At 34.7% G+C, this 25,544-nt stretch overlaps 3 protein-coding genes across 7 annotated transcripts in view; 2 read left to right on the plus strand and 1 right to left on the minus strand.

The window, feature by feature from the left end:
- Positions 1-10,210, plus strand: part of LOC109079297 (CD209 antigen-like protein C) — a 42,057-nt gene extending 31,847 nt beyond the window's left edge. Inside the window, exon 5 of the mRNA XM_042732497.1 lies at positions 10,010-10,210. Coding sequence (XP_042588431.1) covers positions 10,010-10,166 — 157 coding nt within the window. The 3' untranslated portion in view covers positions 10,167-10,210. The remainder of the gene's footprint in view (positions 1-10,009) is intronic.
- LOC122138691 (cell adhesion molecule 2-like) overlaps positions 1-25,544 on the minus strand; it is a 405,589-nt gene that overhangs the window by 173,128 nt on the left and 206,917 nt on the right. The gene's annotated exons all lie outside the window — the stretch shown is intronic.
- On the plus strand, positions 6,902-24,288 carry LOC109073328 (CD209 antigen-like). The gene is made up of 4 exons (XM_042732502.1): positions 6,902-7,184; positions 16,282-16,620; positions 23,832-23,959; positions 24,075-24,288. Exons 1-4 carry the CDS (start codon positions 7,025-7,027, stop codon positions 24,183-24,185), a joined length of 738 nt encoding a protein of 245 aa, XP_042588436.1. The 5' UTR covers positions 6,902-7,024; the 3' UTR covers positions 24,186-24,288.

Raw genomic sequence — 25,544 nt, forward strand, 5'->3', positions numbered from 1 at the left:
GCAAATGTGTATCCTGTTTATTTTGCAGCCACTTTCTAGGAACTGATTTATTTCTCAGAATTAAACAGTTTCTAATCTTTCATAGACTTACATTAGAAAAGAGAAAAAGTGTGTCTGAGAAAATGGCAAATGGCGTTAATAAAACAGGATTGGACAGGATCATTTTAACATGGGTCTGAATTTTAATATACTGGGTTTAGTGGCATAATATTGTAATTTCCTCCAAAAGAAAAAGCGAGACACTTTCAATGGAAGTGAAAGGGGCAAATTCATGAACATCAAAATACTCACTGTATCAGTTATATATCAGTTGCCAATTATTTGTAAATGTTAAAATAATTCACTGTATCAATATTATAGCTAGAAGACAAACAATATGGCTGTTAACAAGTATTTTACTGTGGTAAGAGAGAGGAAAAAAAAGTTGATTCAAAAAGCTTTTAAGTAATATAAAATAATAATAATAATCACCATTATAAATTAAATTTGCTTTTTGAAAGCATTCATAGCACTTATCTATTTACACACACACGCGCACACACACACACACACACACACACACACACGCACAAATAGATCCGATACACAGACCAGATGCTCAGGTAGCTAGTCAGCAGTGGTTTAACTGTGTCAGTACTTGAGAGACTGGCCCAGTACATTCAGTTTAACCACTGCAGAAACACATTTACCACTATGTATGTAAGGAAGTCACACAGCTGACAAAATACTTCAGATTAGCTGCTACTGAGATGTGTTTCTGAGCTATTTTAAATTCACTAAATTCAGCAAGATGACAATTTTTCTCTCAAGTATAATTTTGCTTTCTAATTTAAAATTTGTAGCTGATTCTGTTGCTCTAAACTTCTAGGAACAGAGCAATAAATTGCTGAACCGAACAACAGCAGACCACATGAGCCAATCTTTACAATTTATCAAGACTATTACTTTTTTTGACTTACGGCCACTATGCAAATTAATTAATATGAACAGGTTAGACTTCACACATGATCTTTGAGATACTTTGACCTGATCTGTCTGTCTGTACTTTTATTTATTTTTAACATTTACATTTTTTTTTTCATGTTACGCTAATGTTATTTTAATCATTAAAGTCTTGATGTGTTTAAGTTACAGGTGTATAAAAGAGGAAGTGCCCTGTGATCAGTTGCTCTGTTCCTAGAGTGCATGTATTGTGCTTCTTTGGCTAAAAGATATTTGTTCAAATCAGAAAAAAACAGAGAAACCACAGACCATAAACATTATCTCACATTGATAATGTTAATTGTTATGTATATATACACTTGGAAGAATGACATTAGAATCTGGTAACCTTTTATGCATTTTATGTCTCACAGCACACAAAAATATTACAAGATAAGTAGACTAACAGTTAAACAATAAGGATGGGGATGCTGACTATGTAGATTGCATACGAAGGCAGTTAAATTTGAAACACAATTAGTAAGTAAAAACATGCTTCAGAAAATGTTTTGATGACTAAATGAGGAACAGAGAGTGGACACAGTATATTTTGGGAATGCATTGGGGTCTTCGGAAAACTGCTATTATAATGCTTTACTACTGTGCTTTATAAGTCCTTTACCACATCAAGGGTTGCCAAGTCCCGGAAAAAAATTCAGAAAAAAAAATCAATGTTGATTATTTATTCTAGCCAAAACTAGTCATTAAACGGACAGTTCACACAAAGAATTATATTCAGCGACATGAAAAATATTATAGCATGTAAACTGAATAAGCACATTTTTTACACATAACTAGTGTATTACAATCGCCTTGACAGGAAAGACAGCAGCAGTAAAATGTGTCTAATGCTATAAGAAGGAGGCTCTAGAATTAGACATATTCTGTTAAATAAGGAGTCACCTAAGGAGAATCACCTAAAGAGAGTCACCTAAGAGTGATCCTCACATCTAACTATTTTCCAAAATGAACTCCATTTTTCTAAATAGAAAAAAAAAAAAAAAAAAAAAATTGAAATCAGTGCCTTAACAAGATATCACATGACCACAGTGGTGCTTTATAAATGTGAAAGCCAAAAAGCAGAAGTTCAGAGTGGTCCAGTCTACTTGAAGCAACAACTTAACAACAAGATAATCTCACACTCAACTCCAGCAATATGAACATTTCTGGCAAATATGGGAGGGAAATAGAATACGAAGAGATGGATATCAACAGTAGTGTCGTCAATACAGAAAAAGAGTGTATGGACACCTAGAGATACCGGACACCTCAAAACACATGTACTGAGACTCATTTTATTATAATTACAACTGGCAGTGTAGGTCTAAGCAAATAACAGTTTGCACAGCACACAAAATTGCTAATGTGAAAACTGTAATGCGAACCTGGGAGCGCACCATGGTACTGAACCAAAGACTTCCTATAGACATACATCCTATGGAGCTGGCCTGAGTTCGAGTTGGCTTGATTTACGAGAATTTGAAAGCAAACTCAAACTCACTTATTAGTACCATAGACTAGTAATATGTGCCCTTAAGTGCTACTATGAATTATTTAGGGGTAAATTTTGTGATGACAAGACAAATACAAATGCATGGGGTTTGAGACCAACACTACAGAAGGCACTGGGAACAACTGAATTTAAATTTGGACCACAACAAATCTGTCCAGTGTGAAAGCGTCCTAACAGACATATTTTAGTCATAAGAGTTTAAGAAACATTTATCTTCATATATGTCATCTTCTTTTTAGTGAGGATCAGAAACTATAGAGAAGATGTAGTGTGTTTGGTTCTGCTGTGTGTTCTTCAGCTGACTGCAATCATAGTGCTGTGCGTCAACATCTATTCAATAAGAACAAACTACCCACCAGTTGTTGGCAAAGGTAAGTTTCTTTATTTTATGTAGTTTGGTTGTGGTCTCAGTAACTTTTAAGTTACACTATATATTCTTTGAGTAAACTATCTGCTAGAAGTTACAGGTCAGTGTAGAGTTCTACATGGGTCTACTTGCTGAGAATCAAAATCAGTATAGTTTATTCAGCCTCCAATGCCATCAAAGATGTAGGATTTGTTTTCTTCATCAAAACAGATGTGGAGAAACTTACCATCACTCACACAACAGATTAAAGTTAAAATTCCTTAATGATGGATTTGTTTCTTACAAACACGCAGCTTCTGGAGTCATGTCAATTACTTGTGGATGTTTTTATGAGCTGTATTCTCATTGTGACGGCACCCATTCACTGTAGAGCATCCATTAGTGAGCAGGTTCTAAATTTCTCCAAATCTGTTCTGATGAAGAAAAAAACTACATCTTGAATGGCATGAGCATAAATAATAAGCAAAATTTCATTTTTTTTTCTTTTTTCATTTTTTGGTAACACTTTAGAATAACTTAAATCATTAACAAACATTTAACTTATCATTACTTAATATATATTTACATATCTAGAAATATGAGATAATGTGCTTGTTATTGTTAACTAATTTACTTATTAAACATTACCAAATGTGTCACGCCTGGTTGCCTGTACCACTGTGAGGCTTTAGAGGGCGTTCCTGTGTTTTGTGTTTCTGCCTGTTGTTCTGGTTATGGACTCCATTTCCCATCATGCTGTGTTTTCATTAGTGTCTACCTGGTTCAGCTGTGTTCCATTTTCTGTTTGGTCCTGTGTTTGTGTATATTAAGCCCTGGTCTGCTATTGTCAGTGTGAGTTGTTGATAAGTGTTACCTCCTGTGTTTCTTGTAATCCTTTTTTTTTTGGTTCCGTCATGTATTTGGGATGTATATCTCTGTGGATTGTCATTAAAGGATCTTAAACTGCATTTGGACCCGCTGCCTGTTGCTTACTTGTGCTCATTCGTAACAATGATTAACAGATCATTATTTAATGTAAATTGAAAAATATAAATGTCATTAAACTTTCAATTCATATCATCATGCATCTTTTTTAAATCTTAAATGATTTTGACAGATGGTTTACAATGATTAAAAGCTTCATTAATAAATCATTAAACCAACCAATACACCAAACCTGTCCCTAACCGTATCACTCCTCAACAGCAGCAAAGGTGTAATGCATTAACAAAAGCTTTTAATCATTGTATAACATTTGTTAAAATCATTTGTAGATTTTCAAGATGTGCATGATCAAATCAAGTGTACATGTATCTGTTACATGGTTTGCAGCCAGTAATAATGGTGAGAGACAGACTGAACATCATGGGCCCTATTTTAATGATCTAAGCGCATGGTCTAAAGCTCATGGCGCAGGTGCACTCAGAGCGTGTCCGAATCCACTTTTGGTAGTTTAACGATGGGAAAAGGTCTGCATGCCCGGGCACACGGTCTAAGCGGGTTGTCCCTATTCTCTTAATGAGTAATGGCTGTTTTTTGGGCGTAACGTGCAATAAACCAATCAGAGTCTCATCTCCCATCCCCTTTAAAAGCCAGCTGCGCTCGCACCATGGTGGGTTCACTATTTATATGGCAGAATGTAATTTTACATTTTTAAAAATGTTTGTTTATTGCTGTGTGTCCCTGTGTGTGTAATAAGCAAAGTGTATGCATGTTGTGCACCCCCCTATAGGCGCATATTACTAATGTGCTCTTTAAATAACAAAGAAAAAATATTGCACCAGACTTTAGACCAGGTTTGAGTTGGTCTTTGGCACAGTTTATTTTCAGTTCCTCAAAATAGCAATGCGCCACCAGTGCACCTGAACACACCTCTTTTTTAGATCAGCACAAATGGGCGCAAATGCATTTGCTATTTAAACAACGCTGCACAGGATGGGAAAATGAGAACTGCGTTGGGCTGAAACTAGCAAAAACACTTGCGCTGTGCCTTGTGACGCATTGCGCCGGTTGTATGATAGGGCCCCATATCTGATGTGCTCAGGAAGTGACTTCAGTATGCTTCAGTGTGTACAGTGTGTTTGCAGCTGCTGTGGGTTCTTCTAAACATTTAGCAATTGAGAATGACTTAATCATTTAAGAATGTGGTGACATGTAGAGTAATTCTTTAGAGTTTCTTTCCATTCTATACACAGAATGTTATATTATAAGTGCAATATGTAATATTGACAGCTAGAGGTTGAAATGGGTATCGTAGTCCAAATTGTAAATAATGGAGATAATTGTTTCTCCTGCCCCTCCTCCTCAGACTTAACCCTCACATGGGTTACCAGACTGAGAACATAAAACAAGAATGAGCACAACTGACAATGGAAGGCGACAAGCGATACACTGTTAGTTGATGAGTTGCTTTATCAGTGTTTTAATATGTCGCTGGTCATCAATCTTTTTAGGTAAGGGAGGATCTACGTTCTGAGGCAGCGATACACTGTGTTTCTCACCAACTGTCATCCCATGGTGTTGAAATAGTATTGGGTAAATTGGCAGCTGGTGTAATCACACTTGCCAAAACTAAAAAAACAAACATTTCGATAAGGAACGACCACTTCAAACTTGTTTTATCAGAAAAAAAAAAAAAAAAAAAAAAAAACAACAACAAAAAAAAAACAAGTATATGATATTAGCATGTTTTCTAAATATTTGTGAATTATTCATGCCTTATATTATGTAATCAACCTCCACATGATCTATTAGCAATAATGGTTTCAGAATAAATCAAATATAACATTTTATTTGTCGGGCAAAAATGCCAATTACATGAATAAACAATGAGAATCCAAGTCAAAAATTATAAATACATAATTTAAGCGTGTATCTGAGCACGTGCGTCTGGTTTTGTGACAGAGCAAAGGAAATCTGCATGCGAGCAGAGAGATTCGCGCTCGCGCATTATTTTAATGTGGTTTAGCTGCTGCTTCTGCACCGCATACACATACTGTATACGCACTGCAAATGGAGTACGTGTGAACCTGTATAATGTATAACAAATATATGTCAACACCTGAGGCACAGCTACAATGAGCTCTATGACCAATGCATGGCAAAAAATTAACACGGGATTTATTTATTTATTTATTTTTATTTTATTTTATTTTTATTTTTTGCCATATGTCTAGACATTTTGTAACACCTTTGCTTGGTGATTATTTTGACTTATGTCTGTTCTAGAGACATGTTACAAATTTTTGATAAAGCTCTAATTGGTTTTCTTTTGGAAATATGTTTCAAATTCATACTGAATGCATTTATGACTGTAAAGCATGTCTGTGTGTCAAAATCGTGATTAAAATCGAAATCGCAAAATTGATCAAAGAAATCGCCATAGGTTTTTTTTTGTCCATATCGCACAGCTCTAATTTCTAGCGAGAAATTAATATTGCAGTAATGAAATATCCACTTAGTTATCACCAAAGCTCTCTATATTTTGCTGTAGATCATTAAACCGTTACTCTGCCTCAGAAGCCTGTCCAAAATCAGTTTCATGAGGTGCCTTCGTGTAAAAACGCTGCCTGCAAAGTCATTGCCTGATACGGCAGCGTCACCTGCCTAAGTTTTCGGATGCAGCCATTGTGTATGTGTGCTATTCTTATAGTCCTTCTAATATGAGGCAGCTGTGAACTGATAATGAGTGCTAATGAGTTCGGGCAAAGGAGTATGGGAAATGGCGTCCTGAGTAAATGGCAAGGTACAAAATGGAGTGCCCTCTAGAGGAGCTCATGGGCACTCCAGTTGGAGATTGTGACACTAAGAGTGACAGATGCATAACTGACAGCAGAGAGCCACATAGCAGCATGTGAGTTTACCGGCATGAGGGCGGGACTACCTGTCACTCACAATCAAAGCAATTACAAACCACAACCATTCAACCATCCAACCAATTCGCAATGAACAAAAAAGTTTTGTAATACTTTTTTTCTTGTTTGAGAAGCAGTTATATTTTGACATGCTTCACAATAGAGAAGGAAAGACTGTCACAACTTGACTGAGGATCTGATGTCACATGATTTCACACATTGACCACAAGTTTGTTTTTCTCTAGCTTTAAAGAAGACAGGTGCTGCCTACTTAAACACATCTACATGGGCACACTTAATCGTTTAATAATTGATGGTTAAAGAGCAAAAATGTCTGATGCTATTTATGATGATGTGATCAGGTCTGAGGAAATGATGAGAGATAGAGTGGAGATGACAGTGGATATCTATGAGAGTGCAGATTCTGTGAGGGATCATGACTTCACGACAAAGACAAACACGAACAAACCCCCACCACATCAGCAGACAGGTAATCACATGTATTTCTTTTATAAAATGTCACAGTTTGCATGTTCAGTCATTTAACATCATGTCTGTCATCAATCTGAGGTGCATTACTCATTTTTATTGAAAGGCCTGATTGTATATACTCATTGAAAGACTCATTCTGTGTAAGCCTCTTTATGTTTATACACTTTAAAACTATTATTGTAGCCTCTGTGATCACCGCAACTCATGAGTTCATGACTTCATAACCTCATCATTTCTGTTCTACTGTTTTCAACCATTCCTACAATAGAATCTAAAAGAAGCATGGAGGCCAACATAAACAAACATGCAATGGAATATTACAGATGTCACACACTGCATCTTACAAGTTACATTTTCTGATCAATTTTAAATTAATTGGATTAAGGGGGAATTTACATTAAAAAAAACAATACCACTATCGATTTGTATGAACTACACTAACGCACAATTGTGAAAACTGTGACTTCATGTGCTTCTATTACATGTTCAGTCTATAGGTACAGTACATGCACAGGCGCATAATGTAAAAAAATTACATCATCAGCTACTGGCCTGGCATGCACAACACAGCATTGTGAGAACACAGTTTGTTTTAACAATGTTGTCATCTGTACGTGAACCTTTTCAAAAATGCAAAGGAAAAATGTTTCCATTTTTGTACATCATTGTCATGTAAACAAATCCTAAGTAAGGTGACTTTTCGCTCATGTTCTAATTTGAACCTGCTACATCTAACCACACTACCATAATAGTGTCCTTTATATTATGGAGATTAATTGGTGATAACAGACAGGATATCAAATGCTCTTGTACGTTGACATACTTTCCCACCCCAAAGTAGAGGACTAGTGTATTTTATATTATGGAGACTGCTTTCACCATTTACTATACATGACCAAGATCGTATGAACACAAATGTCTCAGACTGTTTATGCCAATATAATCACTGATGGAACACAAGATATGGACAGAGGCACCAAAATAAACCAAACACCTCAACACACAAACACACTTTCATTGTATTGGGTTTTCTTCATATTTGTCATCTTCAGGAAGTGATTCATTGAAGATCAGAAACTACAGGGCAGCTGTAGTGTGTTTGGTTCTGCTGTGTGTTCTTCTGCTGACTGCAGTCATAGTGCTGTGTGTCCAGATCTATACAAACAACACAAACTACACCAAACTCACAGAACAAAAAAAAAAAGAGCTAATTAATCAACTTTCCAATCTTGGTAAAACAGGTAAGTGGTTTAGTATAGAGATCTTCATGGGTCAACTTAGATCTGAAAACCTGAGGTCCAACCCGATCTGGTTTAAGTCCAAAACTCAGACGAGTGTCTTGCACACAAGTCGGAACTGACATTAGCAGCCCTGGATCTTGGTTAAATAAAAATAAATGTGCTTTTACTGAATTAACCCGAGAAGACCCAGTTTTAAGAGAGCTTTTTGTCTGATTGTTTACTGAACACTGCAACTAGAACTCATTTCACTCAGTTAGTTTACTGAACACTGCGAATATAGATCTTTTTTCTCTGTTTTTATAGTGTAAAATATAGTTTTACATTTATTTTTGGGAGAAAGATGTGTTGTATTTAGAATATGTGCTCTGTGTCAGACATACACTGTATGTTCACACGTCTCTTTCTGTTTAGTTCTAACTGGTGTTAAATATAGAATAAAACAGAGTTGAGCTGTCAGCCTATACAGACCAAAACATGAATTACATTCAGCTTTATTGTCTATGTTGACGATATAACTAGGTTTTGAACTCAGCAAGTAATATAAGTGAAGGCATGTAGACGAAATAAGGAACAGAGAGAGAGAGAGCAGTATATTGGAGCTGTTCTGTCAGACCTGTGGCATTGGTGTCGCAGCACCAGAGAAGTGCTTGTTTATGTTACCAAAAGCAACCAATTTTAAATAAAGCAACTACTTTTAAAATATACCTTTTTTTTCAGGCATTTAAAAATCTATATAATAGTTAATTCTATGACAATGTTATTATGCCCCTCCTTTCTGTTCTCTATCTATCAGTACTTTACTGGGTAAATGACCTCTCCTGAATATTGGTGTGTACAGCTTGTCAGGTAACCACTCACTATTGACGTGCAGGGCTACAGGCTGCACAGACGCTGCTGCCTCTTTTACATTTGGGTCCAGTTAAAAAAAAAAAAAAAAGGCATCAGGTCAGGCTCGGGTCTGTTTTTATTGGGTCTGTCTGTTTTTTCTTAACAAAAAAAATAAAATAAAAATAGAAATAAAATAATTTATGCATGTCAGGTTCGGCAAAGAAGTTAATTTGGGTTGGATACAGATCTTTGGACCTGAGAAGAATTCTATTTGAGTGTAAATGAGAATAAAGTGCTAATAGTCAAATTTGTTGTTTACAGATGAATGGATTTACTATCAATGAGACAAAGAACTGGACTGAGAGCAGACAAGACTGTTTGAAGAAAGGAGCAGATCTGATCATCATAAACAGCAGTGAGGAACAAGTGAGTGAAAGATACTGTGTGTGTTTGTGGTGTTTAGCTGCTTAGTGAGAGATGGTCAGAAGAAATGTGTATATTGTTGGTTTATGTTATAAACATCATTATTGTATCTGTTTAGGATTTTGTTAAGAACAATACTGTTAATAGAGAATTCTGGATTGGTGTGAATGACAGTGATGTGGAGGGCAGATGGAAATGGGTTGATGGCAGCAACTTGACCTCTGGGTGAGAAATCACTGATTTGATTATTATGTAATAAATGATTCTCACAGACAGTATCATATCACACAGAAAGCAGCACTTAACATCTAATGCTGATCTGTACTTTCAGGTTCTGGGCATCTAAAGAGCCAAATGGAGGAACAATAGAGAACTGTGCTGTGACTTATTTAACACGGTGGCCTGATTTATTAGGATGGCTTGATGTTAGATGTAATGATGCTTATCAATGGATCTGTGAGAAGAGTATTTTACCATTCATAGAGTGAGAAACATCATAAATAATCTTTCTTTATTTATTTTTTCTTTATTTTTTTGGTGACCTACTGTAAGTTTAACAGTACAAAACATTCAGAATGAATGATTATCATCTAAAGCATTGCTGCTGCTGAAGCGTCACCTGAGTGTAGATCTACCCACTATTGTTTTTGTTTTGTTTATATGATATTATATTATTGTTTTTTTTAATTTTTTTGATTTTTTATGTTTTTTTTGTTTTTTTTTTTTTTTAATTTTTTTAAAGTTTTGTTGTGTTTTTATTTTGTGACTTAAAGGCAAGCTAAAAGTAAATGGAAACGTTGCTTTGGCAGCTAGTTAAACACTTTATTTTGATAGTCCACTATAGACATTCTACTAACTATAAGTAACTTTGCAACTGCATGTTAACTAGCAGTCATAGTAGCAGTCTGCTTAATATCTGCTTACACTATTTTGATGGTTCCACAACACACATTCTACTGACTATTTTGCAAGTACATGCAAACTTATTCTACTAACCCTAATCTAACAGTTTACTAATACTCTAATAGTTATTCAATTATGCAGATTAATGAGCGTTATTTTACATGCAGTTGCAAAGTTATTTATAGTTAGTAAAATGTCTAAAGTGGAACATCAAAATAAGCTGTCACAAATGTTTTTTTTTTTCATCATTTAATGTTTATTTCAAGTAACTTAACTTATACAGTCAAGTAACTAAATACAGTCATATCGTTTTATACAAACGCAACTGGTGCCATCGTAGTGTAGTTTTTATCTTGTTACCAGGATAATTTTTTTGTACATTGGAATGAATTTTAAAATATACCAAATCATTAATTTGGTAAAAAGCAGTGTATGACTGTACATTATCCTGTTAAGAAATTATTGTGTAAAACACACTTTACAGTTTTACAGAAATACACCTGATCATGAATTGATTTTGCAACTCTCAAGAAGGCCTGTACTGTTCTCGGCAAAGGAGTAATCCAGATCAACTATGTGTTGCACATTCAATATCCAGTCTTGTTGTATTTGCATTACTAAAGGTCAAGTATTGTCTTCATTGCTGCAGTAAAGCCTGAAAAGAGAATCTTTTTGGCCAGGGTTCAATGAAGAGTTCAAAAGACACAGAAGCAACTTTGAGTTATGAGCTAATAAAATATTTCAACTTAAATCAATAGCTTGTGTGTAATTAGTTACTTCTTTCACATCATGTCCTTATCACCCTATCTGAGTTTATTTTGCAATACCACACAACAAAAATATTAAAACCAAAAATATGCTTTAACACTACTTTTTAAATGTAAAAAAAAAAAAAAACGAAAAAACTCATACATTAGAAAAGAGCAAAAGCTTGACGAAAAATGGCATATGGTGTCACTAAAACAGGATTGGACAAGATAATTTTAAGATGCACCTGCACAAAGGGACACTAAAATTTAAGGGATAGTCTGAGTTTAGTGTCATAATATTGCACTTTCCACTTGTCCCCCCAAAGGAAAAAGGTGAGGCACTTGCAGTAGAAATGAATGGGGCAAATTAATAAACAAGCTGTAAACTATATACCTGTTAACATGATTTTACATAAAATAAAATAAAATAAAATAAAATAAAATAAAATAAAATAAAATAAAATAAATAAAAGGATTAGTTAGCTCTGGAGCAGCTAGTATAGGAGTTTTCAGACAGTAAACAACCAAGTGTGTGTTTTCTGGAGAACCACTAACCTTGGGTTCTCTTACATTTGCTCTGTCTATGCTGATCTAATATGAGGAAGAACAACAGTACGAAAGCTCATTTACCACCACGTACGTCATAATCAGGAAGTTGGTCATGAACAACTAATGCTTCAGAACAGAAGCAGTGTGTAATGAGATGCTGTAAACTCAGAGTACAGTAAGATGATCCAATAGTGTCCCTTCTATCACATCTGTCCTGAAGACACAAAAAGTTTCAAATTCTATAGGACTGCAGAGAATAACAGTAGGTTGGGTGGTGAAGTGTTGTGTTTATGTTTTCTTTATTTTATCTACAGTAGGTGGGCTTTAAGAGTGAATCATCAAATCATTTATTCATATAATTATTTCTATAACATTTAGCAAATGAGAATGACTTAGTCATTCAAGATTGCGGTGAATTAATTAGGAATGTTAATGAACGTCCTTTAAATTCTTCAGTGCTTCTATAGATTCCACATACAAGTTCTGATATTATACAATAGTAAATTTACATATAAAAATATACACAAAAATTTTCACACACTGACCACAGGTTTGTTTCCCATGAGTGTTAAAAGAAGACAAGTGCTGACACTTAGGCCCTGTCCACACAAACGTAGTTATTTTTAAAACCACAGCTTTTTCTACACAGTTTGGCCGTTTGTCCACACGTAAACGCAGTGCCAGGTTACTGAAACCTAACATTTTTGAAAACTCATGGTGAGGATTTTCAAAAACTCCGGTTGCAGTATCGTGTAGACATGCTCTTGACAATGCATCATAGCATGTGTTTGTGTTTTCACGTGGACGGTGATTTTTTTTATAAATGGAAGAAGGAAAAACTCAGTTTATAAAAATACCTGTGTATGTGTGGACATGGCCTTAAACTACTTAAACACATCTGTACAGGAACAAGGAACTAAATGGTTCAATGTTTGATGGTTAAAGTCCAGAAATGTCTGATGATATTTAGGATGATGTCATCGGGACAGAGACTGAGGGAATGAAGAGAGAGAAAAAGTGGAGATGACGGTGGATATCTATGAGAGTGCAGTTCATGTGAGAGATTATGATTTCAAGACACCAACCACTACAGCGTACAGGCAATCACATTAATTTCTTTGATTAAATGTTCCAGTTTGCACATGTTTATGGAGCTTATAATGTAACAAAACTAATAATAAAACTTAAATATTCAAGTAAAAAAAAAAAATCTAATTCAGAAATATGTTAAATGCTACATAATATTCAGTTTTGTTAAATGACACTTGTCAATAAATCAAATTTACACAATAAAAATTCAACTTGTTTTGTCATATAAGCTTCATACATGTTCAGTCATCTAACATCATGTCTGTGATGTTCAGGAAGTGATTGTGTGAGGTGATTGTAATTGTGTATGTGAAAATATGTTATACAATTATAAAAATTTTGGACAATTGGATGTCTTGTTAAATTCACGGCAACTTAATGTATTGAGTGATACCGCTATATATATTTTCCTCATAACTGTATGAAAAAGAATTGTATGAGAAAGAACAAGAAAAAGGAAAGTTCATTTAGCACCTTGTCTTTCACAATCAGGAAGTTAGTCAATGAAATAATGCCACAGAGATGTGCGAGACGTTGCGTTGCTGTGGCTTCTGAAAGCTCAAAGGGTTCAGTAAGAACAACCGACAGTGTCTTATCTGTCCTGAAAATATTTCCATTGTTCACCCTTTTATCAAAGAACTAAAGATTTAAGATTTTTAACTTGGAAAAAGGACACAAAGCACGAATCATAAAATATAACCATAGTAGCCATGCCATATTTTTGTGTGAAAAACAATTGAAAACTGAAGTTGGTATCATTGATAATCTTTCCAGTGAGCCATTACACAATGCAACTGAATCACTGAGTCATGGAGCTGAACTCAAGAGCTTTTTTTGTGAACAATATTCACAAATACCGATTCACTGAAAAATACATCTGATCACTCTACCAAACATGAGGTGCTTTACTCATTTTCACTGAAAGGTCTGACTGTACATATTCACTGAAAGACTCCTTCTGTTTCAACCTTCATAAAGCACCTCACACGATTTGGGACTTTACACGTTGACCACAAAACATTTCCGTTCTGCAGTTCTCAGTGACTCTGAAAATAGCATCGAAAATAAGCATAGGCACCAATATAAAATATGCACAGGGCTGGGGAGTAGCGAAATACATGTAACGGCATTACGTATTTAAAATACAAAATATGAGTAACTGTATTTCATTATAATTACATTCTGAATAAAGGGTAATCAGATTACAGTTACATCCGAAAAGTATTTTAGATTACCAAAGTGATTACCTTTAATTTTAATTCAATTTCTTAATTTAATATTTAAGTAAACAGTTTGGGGATTTTAACCAATAAGGCAACTTCTCCGTTGAAAATAAATAAATAAATAAAAACTGTGTGCAGCAGCCTGTTCAGTTAGCAACTCCTAGTGAGCGTGCATACATGCTCATCACGACACAAAAAATCTCCATTTTGCATTCATTTAACAGATCCATACGAATCATGCATGAAATAAAAGTTTATAAAGTCAAACGATAGCTTTATGTGCTTTACAGATGAACTTGAAGTCTTTATTCATTCAAAATGTTCAAGAACAGATCATCTTTGGCGCGGTAATGCGAGTTCAAGATCTCTTTTGAGTCAATCTTTTAAAATAATAATTTATTTTGTTTAACGAAACCAGTGTGGAAACCAGTGGTTCACAAACTGGATAGATCTGAGGTATGTTTCCTAAAAGCATTGTTAGCGAACTGTGGTGGAAATGTTGAACTATAACGACATTGCTTGCGACCGTGGGAAACGAGCCCTGTCAATTTTGACTCAGTGATTCTTTTGTTCCGATTGCTTCTCCATAGAGAGGATTTTCATCACTTAAAGTTTGGTCCATTCATTAAACAAATCTATTGTATAACTTGGACAGCTGTGCCAGTTGTTTTGGCTACTTTTATTATGTGTTTGGTGCAGTAGCTTGTGTAGGGCACCAACTGCCTGGAGGGCACCATATCCCAGTTTCTCAAAAAAAAAAAAAAAAAAAAACTTTCATTCTATATTAATATTAACATATACAGAAATAAAATCTAAACATGAGCATATATATTACATATATAATTATAAAAACTGCATTTTATGATGAACGCAGTAAGCAGTATAAGCACATGTGATGCGCCATCCTGCATCTGCGCCCGCTTTCACCGCATGTTTGTGGCTGAATACAAATGATCATCATAATTAATGGACAACTAGGGAAAAGACATCAATGCAGTCCGGCGCAGAGAAAAGAAAAAGCCTGAGATGAAGCCCGTGCATCACTTTCAGGTAGCTATGTTCATAATCCTGTAAAACTTTTTTTTTGAGGGAAGGGGCAAAACAATATATTTCTGCTTAGGGCACCCATTTGGCCAGCAGTGGCCCTGATTTGGTGTGTCTGGGTTTGTTTTGAAGCTTGGAATGCAGCATGAAACAGCACGGAATCCCATTCATTTTTTAAATTTGAATTTATATTGACTGGAAAATCTAAATGACATAACATTTTTTTGTTCATAGAAATTCTGTGAAAAAAATTGATGTTGTTAAAAATAAAATGCAAAGAAAACACAAATCTTATGACTGATAGTTGTCACTTTTATTTAGAGCTGGAAAGCATATAAACAAGACATTAATTTAATATGTTCCTTTGTGTGTTTCATAGCTTAAGTATTTCAAAGTATTCTAAAGTATTTAGATTAAGTTACTAAACCTAAGTAATCTAAAAAAATACATTACTGATTACTTTTTAAAGCTTGTATTTTGTAATCTGTAGTGAAATACATTTTAAAAGTAACCTTTCCAGCCCTGGATATGCAATCAATAATATAGATGTTGAGCACTATTAATTAAGAATTTCTGATAAATTTTAAATTCACTGGATTAAGACAGGTGACTTTTTCCCCCTCATGTGCTAATTTGAAGGGGGGCAGCTACATCTACCAAATGGTCACCACAACAGTGCCATTTAGCCTGATTTTTTTTTTTTTTTTAAAGCTTATTAAGTGGTATAAACCAACAGGATGTCACATGCTTTAGTACTTTGAAAGCTTTTGCACCACATTGGCCTCACCTACTAAAACTTGATTCTCAAAACCAGAGAACAGCAGAGTAGAAACACGTACAGACAGCTTCCACCATTTACATTACTTAGGTCAAACCTAAAACAATGTCTGGGCCTGTTTATGCCAATGTAATCACTGATGGAACACATAAGGACAGACGTAACAAGAGAAACCAAACACCTCAACACACAGGTACAAACACACATGCAGGATTGTTTGTAGAAATTAAGAAACATTTATCTTTGTGTTTGTGTTTGTCATCTTCAGGAAGTGATTCAGTGAAGACCAGGAGCTCCAGAGCGGCTGTGGTGTGTTTGGTTCTGCTGTGTGTTCTTCTGCTGGCTGCAGTCATAGTGCTGGGTGTCCACATCCATACAAACAACACAAACTACACACAAGAGAGAGACTTGCTACTAACCAAGATCACCAACCTCACAGAAGACAGAGATGACCTACAAACCAAGATTAACGGCCTCACAGAAGACAAAGACCAGCTACTAACTAACAGTCTCACAGAAGAAAGAAATGAGCTAATAATAAAGAACAGAAATCTGTTGAACGAGAGACCGCATCTAAAAAATGAACTTCAACTTCTTTGTAAAGAGGGTAAGTGTCTTCATTCTGAGTAGTTGTGTTGTGGTCTCACCAGCTGTGCATGCTATATTTTCTATGAGCAAACTATGGCTTCAAATTATCAATGATTAACAATCAAAAATGACTATTAGAATGATAAATCGACTAATCATCGATTATTTCAATGATAAATCAGTAGGCTAAGACCTATTACTCAGCTTTTGTAGTTCATTAAAATATTAAGTTACAGTATACAGATGGTAGACAACCAAAATGGTTAATGCCGCCGCGCGTACCGCCGCCGCAGGGCCGCGGCGTTAACTGCAAATCAGACGCGTGTTAAAATCATTCGCGAAACTACCGACAGGTGGCGCAAAGGGACGGGTTGCGAACTGAATGTAATTGTAAAATGGAAGGAAGACGTTAAACAACAATAACATTATAATATACATTATAACATCCTAAAAAGCCATTAAAAATAGGATAGTCTTAGGCTACAGTCTACTCATCAAAAAAATAAAAAAAAACCTTTACACAAAGGCTCTTATGCATGCTATTGTTTTTAAACAGTCATTATATATATATATATATATATATATATATATATATATATATATATATATATATATATATATATATATATATATATATATATATATATACGGATTAAAATGTTTTCATTTCGGTTAATTCTTGGTTTAAAAATAATAATAATAATAATAATAATCTTCAGGTTCCATTTGCAGAGCGAAATGAGAATGGTCCAGCATTTACAAATAATTCTTATTAACTCTGTTATTATTCTTGATTTTTTAAACTGCTAACACTTTGCATTTTTGAATTATGCCTTTACTGTGTGACCAATAATTGTGAATTGTGACTTTGATCGCGCTGGTGCCTCACGCGCACATATTCATTGGAAACAGCAGTCGTTCACCGAGCCATACGGCGCGAGCAGCGGGCCACTTTGGCATAATTTTGCTAATTATGATTTTTTTTTTTTTTCGTCATACTGAAACACGTGTGAAATCCAAAGCCTATTTGACCTAATGAATAAGAGTTTAGCTTCAAATGGGCAACATGTTTGGATTTGTCCCGAATGAGAGAGATAAGCCCAACATAATGTATGGCTTTATATTATTTTTAATTATTATTATTTTTGTTGTTGTTTATAAGCCTATATTATTATATAGCCTGCTGCAATTATATTTATCCATTAGAATTATATATTTGTAATTCTTGTTCTGTTCTGATAATTTTTTTTAAATTTAAAGGATTTGTTGTAAAGTGAAGGGAACTAAAAAATATCCTGTTGGTACATTAGCTTGTAGCATTATTAGGCCTGCCGTTATTATTTCTGAATGTAATAAAATGCAACTCTCACAAATGTAATTTATTTTTTAGCGGGTTTTCGTGTATGTTTTTATCCAGCTTTATTTTTCCATTGCATCTAAAAATGACTTTGTGCATCATATTCACTTCGTGAACAAACAAATATAACTTCAGATCTGCCTCCTGCGTTGCTCAGCTGTGGACGATTTCAAAATGTTTGATATAAAGGTTGCTGTCACATTTTATACAGGAATTGTTCATTTAAAAAAATTAATTTAATCTAATTATATTGTTAGTTTTATGCTAACATGCACTCAAGTCTTCGGATACTATACAAGATACAAGTTCATTTAGGCTAGCATGCACTGTGACATTTTACCGTTTCAATTTATAAACTCCTTGAGATTTTAAAGTCAGTTTAATAGTATTGAAATTCAAGTTGAATCTCGAAAAAAAATTTTTTTTTTAATTAAATTATTTCTATGAATTAATAAGTTAGCATGACTTTTTCATCATAGCATTTTTTACGAGCTGTATTCGTTTTCTGAAACCAAGCACCCACTTTTTTCTTTTTTTTAATCTATGAATTGCTCGCATATCTCCTACAACCTACAAATAAGGGCTAATAGAGGTTCTTTCTTTTATTATTTATTTATAATGTTTATTCTTGAAGAAAATAAGCATTTATTCTTTAATAAAATAAGGGATCCAAATATTTGTAATGTACAATAATATAGGCCTATATCTGCCTGCAGTTAAAAAGTTATATTTGTTTTGATTCATCCATTTATGTTACAATTAGCCTATTCTAAAAAATAAAAATAAATAATGTCATAAAAAATGCCATCGGTCTGAATAAATTTTACCATTATAGAGTTGGGGTAGTAATTTAGGAGGTTAAAATACAGTGAAATTACAAATGGCATGGGATTTTAAAGCATGACAACTGAAGGTCTATGAAACATTTGATGCATTTTTTTAAACAATGGCACTTAAAGTTTTCAACTAAAATATTACTATTTCAACCATATAGCCTGTGAATAAATAAATAAAATGCATACTTTTCAGTGAAAGAACACTGAGAGTGTAGGTTGCTTCTGGTGTTTGGATTTGTACTTCAATATAATGAGCTCCAAGTTTAAGGATAGCCTACACTAGTTGTATATTTTTTACTCTCTATTTAACAGCATTAACTTACAATGAAATACGTCTTCCTTCAGGCAGACTTAATGTTTTCCTGCCTTGCTAAATGTTGGGTCTGTGAGCGCGAGTCCCGCGCGCTGTGAAGCGAGAGCAGCTTACGGAGGATTCCGCCTGGTCTTAAAGCCTTCCGCAAACCCTACCTTCACAAATAACAATGATTTTGGCAAAAATAATGATTAATTATCAATTGATCATTTGTTATTATTTTGGTCTAGTGATAATTTTAATATTGGCTGTGGTTTTGTAATGAATAATAAGAGATTATCTTTTGTTAGTTCAGGCATGTTTCAACCCAGTAACATGACAACACACCGTTCCTTACAGCCAACAAACAGAAGAGAATCAGTTCAGCTGGAGGGGGCTGGGGGTAGTTCTGTATAGTTTGTGGGGGTCGAGATAAAGGTGTGAATTTCTTGCTCTTTCATATGGACAGTGCCTTATGAGGGTTTCAAACTTGCAGAACAGGTTTTAGGACAACTTTAAAGAAAGGTTTGATCCACTTCAAATGTTGACTACTGTGTAGCGCAATAAAGTTTATTAGTTATTATAACTTAATTTCAGAGGAAGTTGCCTTAACTAAAAATTAAAAAAAAAAAAATAAAACTGTTGCATTAGGGCTGGGCGATAGGCCTATGGCCTAAAAAAATCTCCGATCTCCGATTTCACAAAAAAATCCGATTTACAATTTAAATCGATTTTTTTTGCCTCCCTATTAAAATCAATATTCAAATGACAAAGAAATTGTTCAAAAACAAGTTTTAATATAAAAATATGTTATTTTTTAATACTAGCCCATCATGCCATCCACTCGGCGTTAAGAGCTGTTCAGATTAAAACTGCCACCTCCGCAGTGAGTCAGTGTCATGGACGGAGGACAGACCAAGTGTAGGCCTAAATCAGTTTTCTAGTCTATATTTTCATCTCGTTATGCCGCTGGTTTAGGTTATGTATTTATTTTTATTTCTTATATCAATTATTTGCAAATATAGCAGACACTGTCTAACCGTGTCTACACCGGACGGCCTTGTTCATATAGGGCGAAACATCTCTCTCACTCGGCAGTACAGTAGGCCTATGTGAGCGGAGTGGAGCAGCAACAATTTCCCTCTAATCACTAAGCTTCTGCGTTCATTGATACCAGAAACACTGCTCCGCCTTCACTCCGTGGCTAAAGTTGAAATGTTATGTTCATAATAGCTTATAAAAATAAAATAAAAATAAATAAATAAATAAAATTACAGGAGAGTTTCAAAGGGGATTAGGCTATTGTGTGTAAACCTTTTTTTTGTCCTACCAAACGCCAAACTAATAAAATTGTCAGCATTAAAAGGTATAATTGCTGCTTTCTGCTGTGCAAATTTTGTTTGTGATGAAAATAACAGTTTACATTTTCATCAGTTATTTTATCTACAGATCGATGCATTTGTTACAGATTTCTGCTCATTCAAAATCAGATACAGATGAAGTAGCCTACTGTAAGATTACATTTGTTTGAATGCATTATTGCGCACAGCGATTACGTGTGAATGTGCTGTATCTGTTTAAATCATGCTTTAAACCCGAAAATAATCAGTAAAATAAAGACAAACTCCTTGAGAACTAGCCTGTAACATCCCGCTCGACTATTGCCGTCATTATTGTCTTCTGATCGGAGAGATTATGTGTATCAAGATATAGCTAAATATGTTTATCATGTGAATTCTTGCTAAATATGCAGTTATATTACGGGCTGTTGGCATGAATTGTATTCGTGATGGAGCGGTTCTGGAGCGAGTGAATACCACGACGCTCCTGACTTTTAAAAAATCCGCTCCTCTTCAGTGAGAATCACTCCGCTCCGCTCATACTCTGCTCGGCAGCGTGTCTCAAACCCGCGGGGAGGGTTGAGCACAATCATTCTCAAAACATAAAATATTTATTTTATTTCAATTTTCGTTGTGTGTTTCAGAGGAAAAATCAGTGTTAAGGCATCTCTCCATTACAGACCGTTCTGAAGGAAGAATTTATGCAAACGCGTATAAAATTCTTTAAAAACTTTAACAGAGATGTCTAGATGGTATTTAATAGGTCTGCTTCCCACGTAAGATTTTTTCTAGTTACTAGTCGTTCATTTGTCATTATTTCAACTAATCGCAAGTTTATATTAAATTTACAACTATAATCCAGCCTTAATATATTCCACGCTCAAGAACATGCATTGAGTTCGTCACAAAGCACAGGCAGAAGTAGCCTAATAATTATGAAAAAGTAGACATTTTAATTATTTATTAATAAACAAATGTTTTCTTGTCGGCTGCAAGATGAAATTCACAGTGCTGACTCTCTCCACCTGGACGCGCCTTTAAACAGAAATACAACCTTCACAGATTACATAATGCTTTCGTTTTGAATTGATTCATTTTAAAAGACATTTCAAGCTTTATGTAGATATATTTCTCATGTATGTGAGACGCCACAATTTTCAGTTATTTCACTATTAGGAAAAAAATTACGTGATCGAGAGGGCGCCTCCCTGTCATGCATTAATAATTTTTGCACAAACACTTGAATATAAATAATAATTCACATTTTGCATATGCATTTACAAAGTAAATAATTTTTTACATGCAATTATCCAAAATAAAAACCAAACAAGATTTGTAATGAAGATAAAATATGTAGACAAATAAGAATAAATGCTGCGTGCACTCAGCATCATGCAGACCAAATCTTGCACTGATATTTTACAGAATATTAGCCTATACAAACCTGCATTTAAATGCGGCTGCAATTTATTTATTTATTTTATTTATTTATTTTTACTTTACTTAAATTATATGAAAGCAAGCAAAGAAGACTCCATTTAAAATCACTGAAGTTGTCAATTAATGAAGCTCTTTTTTTTTTTTTACATCGTGTGCACTTTGTTGATAAGTGAGGACGTTTTATTAATCATCATCCATTCTTTAGAGTTGCAATGATTTAGTTAAATCGTGCAGGTTTAATTTATTCGTTTCTTGTTTTAATTAGGCCTAAATAATGGGGAGCGAAATTATACAGTGCCTTACGTTTTACTAAAATAAAGAAAATAATTTATAAAACACGCAAGCCTAGCTCACAATAGGCTATCACTTTTAATGCTCCGAGGCAAAGTAAACCACATTTTCTTTTTAATAATATAACACATAATTCATATTATATAAATAATACTGCACACTATTTAAATGTGTCTAATCTAAAATAGGGTGTAGAGAAAATATAAGCACAGGCTCATAGGCTTGACATTTATCCTGCTTGAATTCGTTCTAAGAAACGCACATATCTTCATAAGGACTAAACTTTCATCTGTGAATATTAAATATTTTTTTCTTTCATTTTCCCCGACTGCAATCAAATATAACACTTCGGTGAGGCAAAGCTGACGTTTATTTGCGAAAATGTGCTTTGATGCGCTTGTTTGAAAACCTGTGATTAAAGCGCCACTCAGCGGTCAAAAGCTGCAAATGCACTTTGCAGACGCCGCGGCGGCGGTACGAGCGGCGGTAGAAACGACGTTTTGGATGTCTACCTACTGTACATATGGGTCATTCCGTGTCACTTGAATTACAACTTGATTTTCTGGTTTACACAGCTCTATATGAATATGTAGTATATGGGTCATTCCGTGTCAACTCAACCAAAGGTCCCTGGCTTTTCTGAAGAAAGATAAGCATGTTTAGTTTAGAGTAAACATGTTTATCTTTCTTCAGAAAAAAAAATATTAGCAAAATCAAAAATTTGAGCCAGGGCCCTCTGGTTGAGTTGACATGGAATAACCCATATACTACATACAGTATTCATGTAGAGCTGTGTAAAGCAGAAGTATTCATGTAGAGCTGTGTAAAGCAGAAGATCAAGTTCTACATCTATCAACTCTAACACTGATTTTCATGTTTAGTACTATAAAGCTGCTTGCTCGGGGAGCAGTTTGGGGGTTCATGCCTTTAGGGCACCTACTATAAACTGCTGCAATTCCTTGCTCGAACTCACAACCCTAAGTCTAAATTGCACGATAGTCAAGTTATCTATCAACTCTACACTGATTTTCAAACATGCAATATAAAGACGCTTGACTTGACTGTAGTGTTTTGAAACATAAGTTAATTGCATAGTGTTATATAAAGAAAACATGCAATGACGTGACTTGACTGTAGTTTTGTCAGATACTTTCTTAACTGCTGTTTTCCCACCCTGTCATGTTTGTTTGGTGTTATTTTGTTTTTGTTTGAAAAGCGTGCAGCACATATTTACATATTTAGTTTCAGGATGTTCACTAACAATACACCACTGCTTGCTTATATCAAACCGTATATCGAAGAACAAAAAAAAAAAAAAAAAACTTCACCATGAGTATATCGAGGCCTTTACATATGACAGCGTATTTTGTTTGTTGTTTTGTAAAATTTTCCCACACTTTACTGGTTCGGCTTCAATTGCATGTCTCATACGCGCTGTGTGTGTCTTCTGTTGCACTGCAGCCAAGAAGGCTGAATTACAGTGCCACACTGGTCAAACATTATTACTGCAGGCCTTTACGGTTATTTGTGTTCAAATGACTATTCAACAACAAAGATATTTGTTGACATTTTTTCATGATAACATCAACTAATCATTTCAGTCATAGAGTAAATCATGTGCTACAATTAAGCAGGTGGGAGGAAAGTAATAATTGCTGACCTTGTCGTTTACAGATGAATGGATTTATTATAAATCCAGTTTTTACTACATGTCCAATGAGAGGAAGAGCTGGACTGAGAGCAGACAAGACTGTTTAAAGAAAGGAGCAGATCTGATCATCATAAACAGCAGTGAGGAACAAGTGAGTGAAAGATACTGTTTGTGTTTGTGGTGTTTAGCTGCTAAGTGAGAGATGGTCAGATGAAATGTGTATATTGCTGGTTTATGATATAAATGTAATTATTGTATCTGTTAAGGATTTTGTTAAGAACAATACTGTTAAGAGAGAATTCTGGATTGGTGTGACTGACATTGATGTGGAGGACATATGGAAATGGGTTGATGGCAGCACACTGACCTCTGGGTGAGAAATCACTGAACTGATTATTATGTAATAAATGATTTTCACAGTCAGTATCATATCACACAGAAAGCAGCACTTAACATCTAATGCTGATCTGTACTTTCAGGTTCTGGGCATCTAAAGAGCCAAATGGAGGAACAATAGAGAACTGTGGTGTTGTTTTTTTAATTATTTGGCATGGTTGATTGGTTGATTAGGGTTGTATAAGTGTGGTGTGATTTTATCAATGGATCTGTGAGAAGAGTATATGGCCCTAGGAACATAATTTGTTGTATAAAAGTACACAACAAATTAATGATTATCATCTACAGTACACAATAACTAAGGATTATCATCTATAGCAGGGCTGTACATACCTGCTTTCTTTTTTAGTTTTAGCTAATGATATTAACTATGTTGTAGTCCTGATAAAACACACCCTTAACCTTCAAATCAAGGTCTTCAGGATCACTAAGATTCCAGGCAGGTGTGCCAGAGCTAAAGTCTTCAGTATGATGACCGTGGACTGGACATCCCTGATCTTAAAGGAATACATGTTTAGAAAGTTTGACTTGGGAACCTTTTATAAATGTTTGTGTGTGTTTTATTTTATCCTTAACTTGTGAAGCACTTTGGGCAACAAAGTTGCATTTAAATGTGCTATATAAATAAATGAAGTTGAAGACATTTGTAAAGGATTTGATCTCTTGAACAACACAACAACACAAAAAACACACTGGGACCTGCTTTAGAGAGATTTTACATGATTAAATACATGCAGTAACAGATTAAGCGACGCTCCAGAGCAGCTACAGTAAGTTTGTTGTGCTCCTCTCATGCTAGTAGTCTATAGGACTTTTAAGACAATAACCAACCAAACCTGTTTTCTGGAGAATCTCTAACCTGATTCCTCCTCTTACATTTGCTCTGTCTATGCTGAACTAATATGAGAAAGAACGACAGCGTGAAAGCTCATTTACCACCATGTCTGTCATAATCAGGAAGTTGGTCATAAACTAATGCCACAGTTCTTCAGAATAGCAGCAGCGTGTGATGAGACGCTGCAAACTCAGAGTTCACTGCTCCAGTAGTATCTCTTCTGTCACATCTGTTCTGAAGACAGTTCTGAAGAAAGGCTGTGTTCCTAGAGTACATGTATTGTGTTTCTTTGGGTAAAAGGTATTTGTTCAAATCAGAAAGACCAGAGAAACCACAGACTGTAAACATTATTTTCAACACAGACTTTACCAGCATAGTGCTGCTAGTTACAATCACCTGATTTCAAAGCATGGTGAGCAGAGATTCAAGCCTTTAAAAGGATACAAAAAAGAACCATTAAAAGTCACACAGAAAGAAGTCACTTAGCAGAGTTATGTTAAAAAAG

The sequence above is a fragment of the Cyprinus carpio genome, chromosome B10 (genome assembly GCF_018340385.1).
Source record: "Cyprinus carpio isolate SPL01 chromosome B10, ASM1834038v1, whole genome shotgun sequence".
Lineage (NCBI taxonomy): Eukaryota > Metazoa > Chordata > Actinopteri > Cypriniformes > Cyprinidae > Cyprinus > Cyprinus carpio.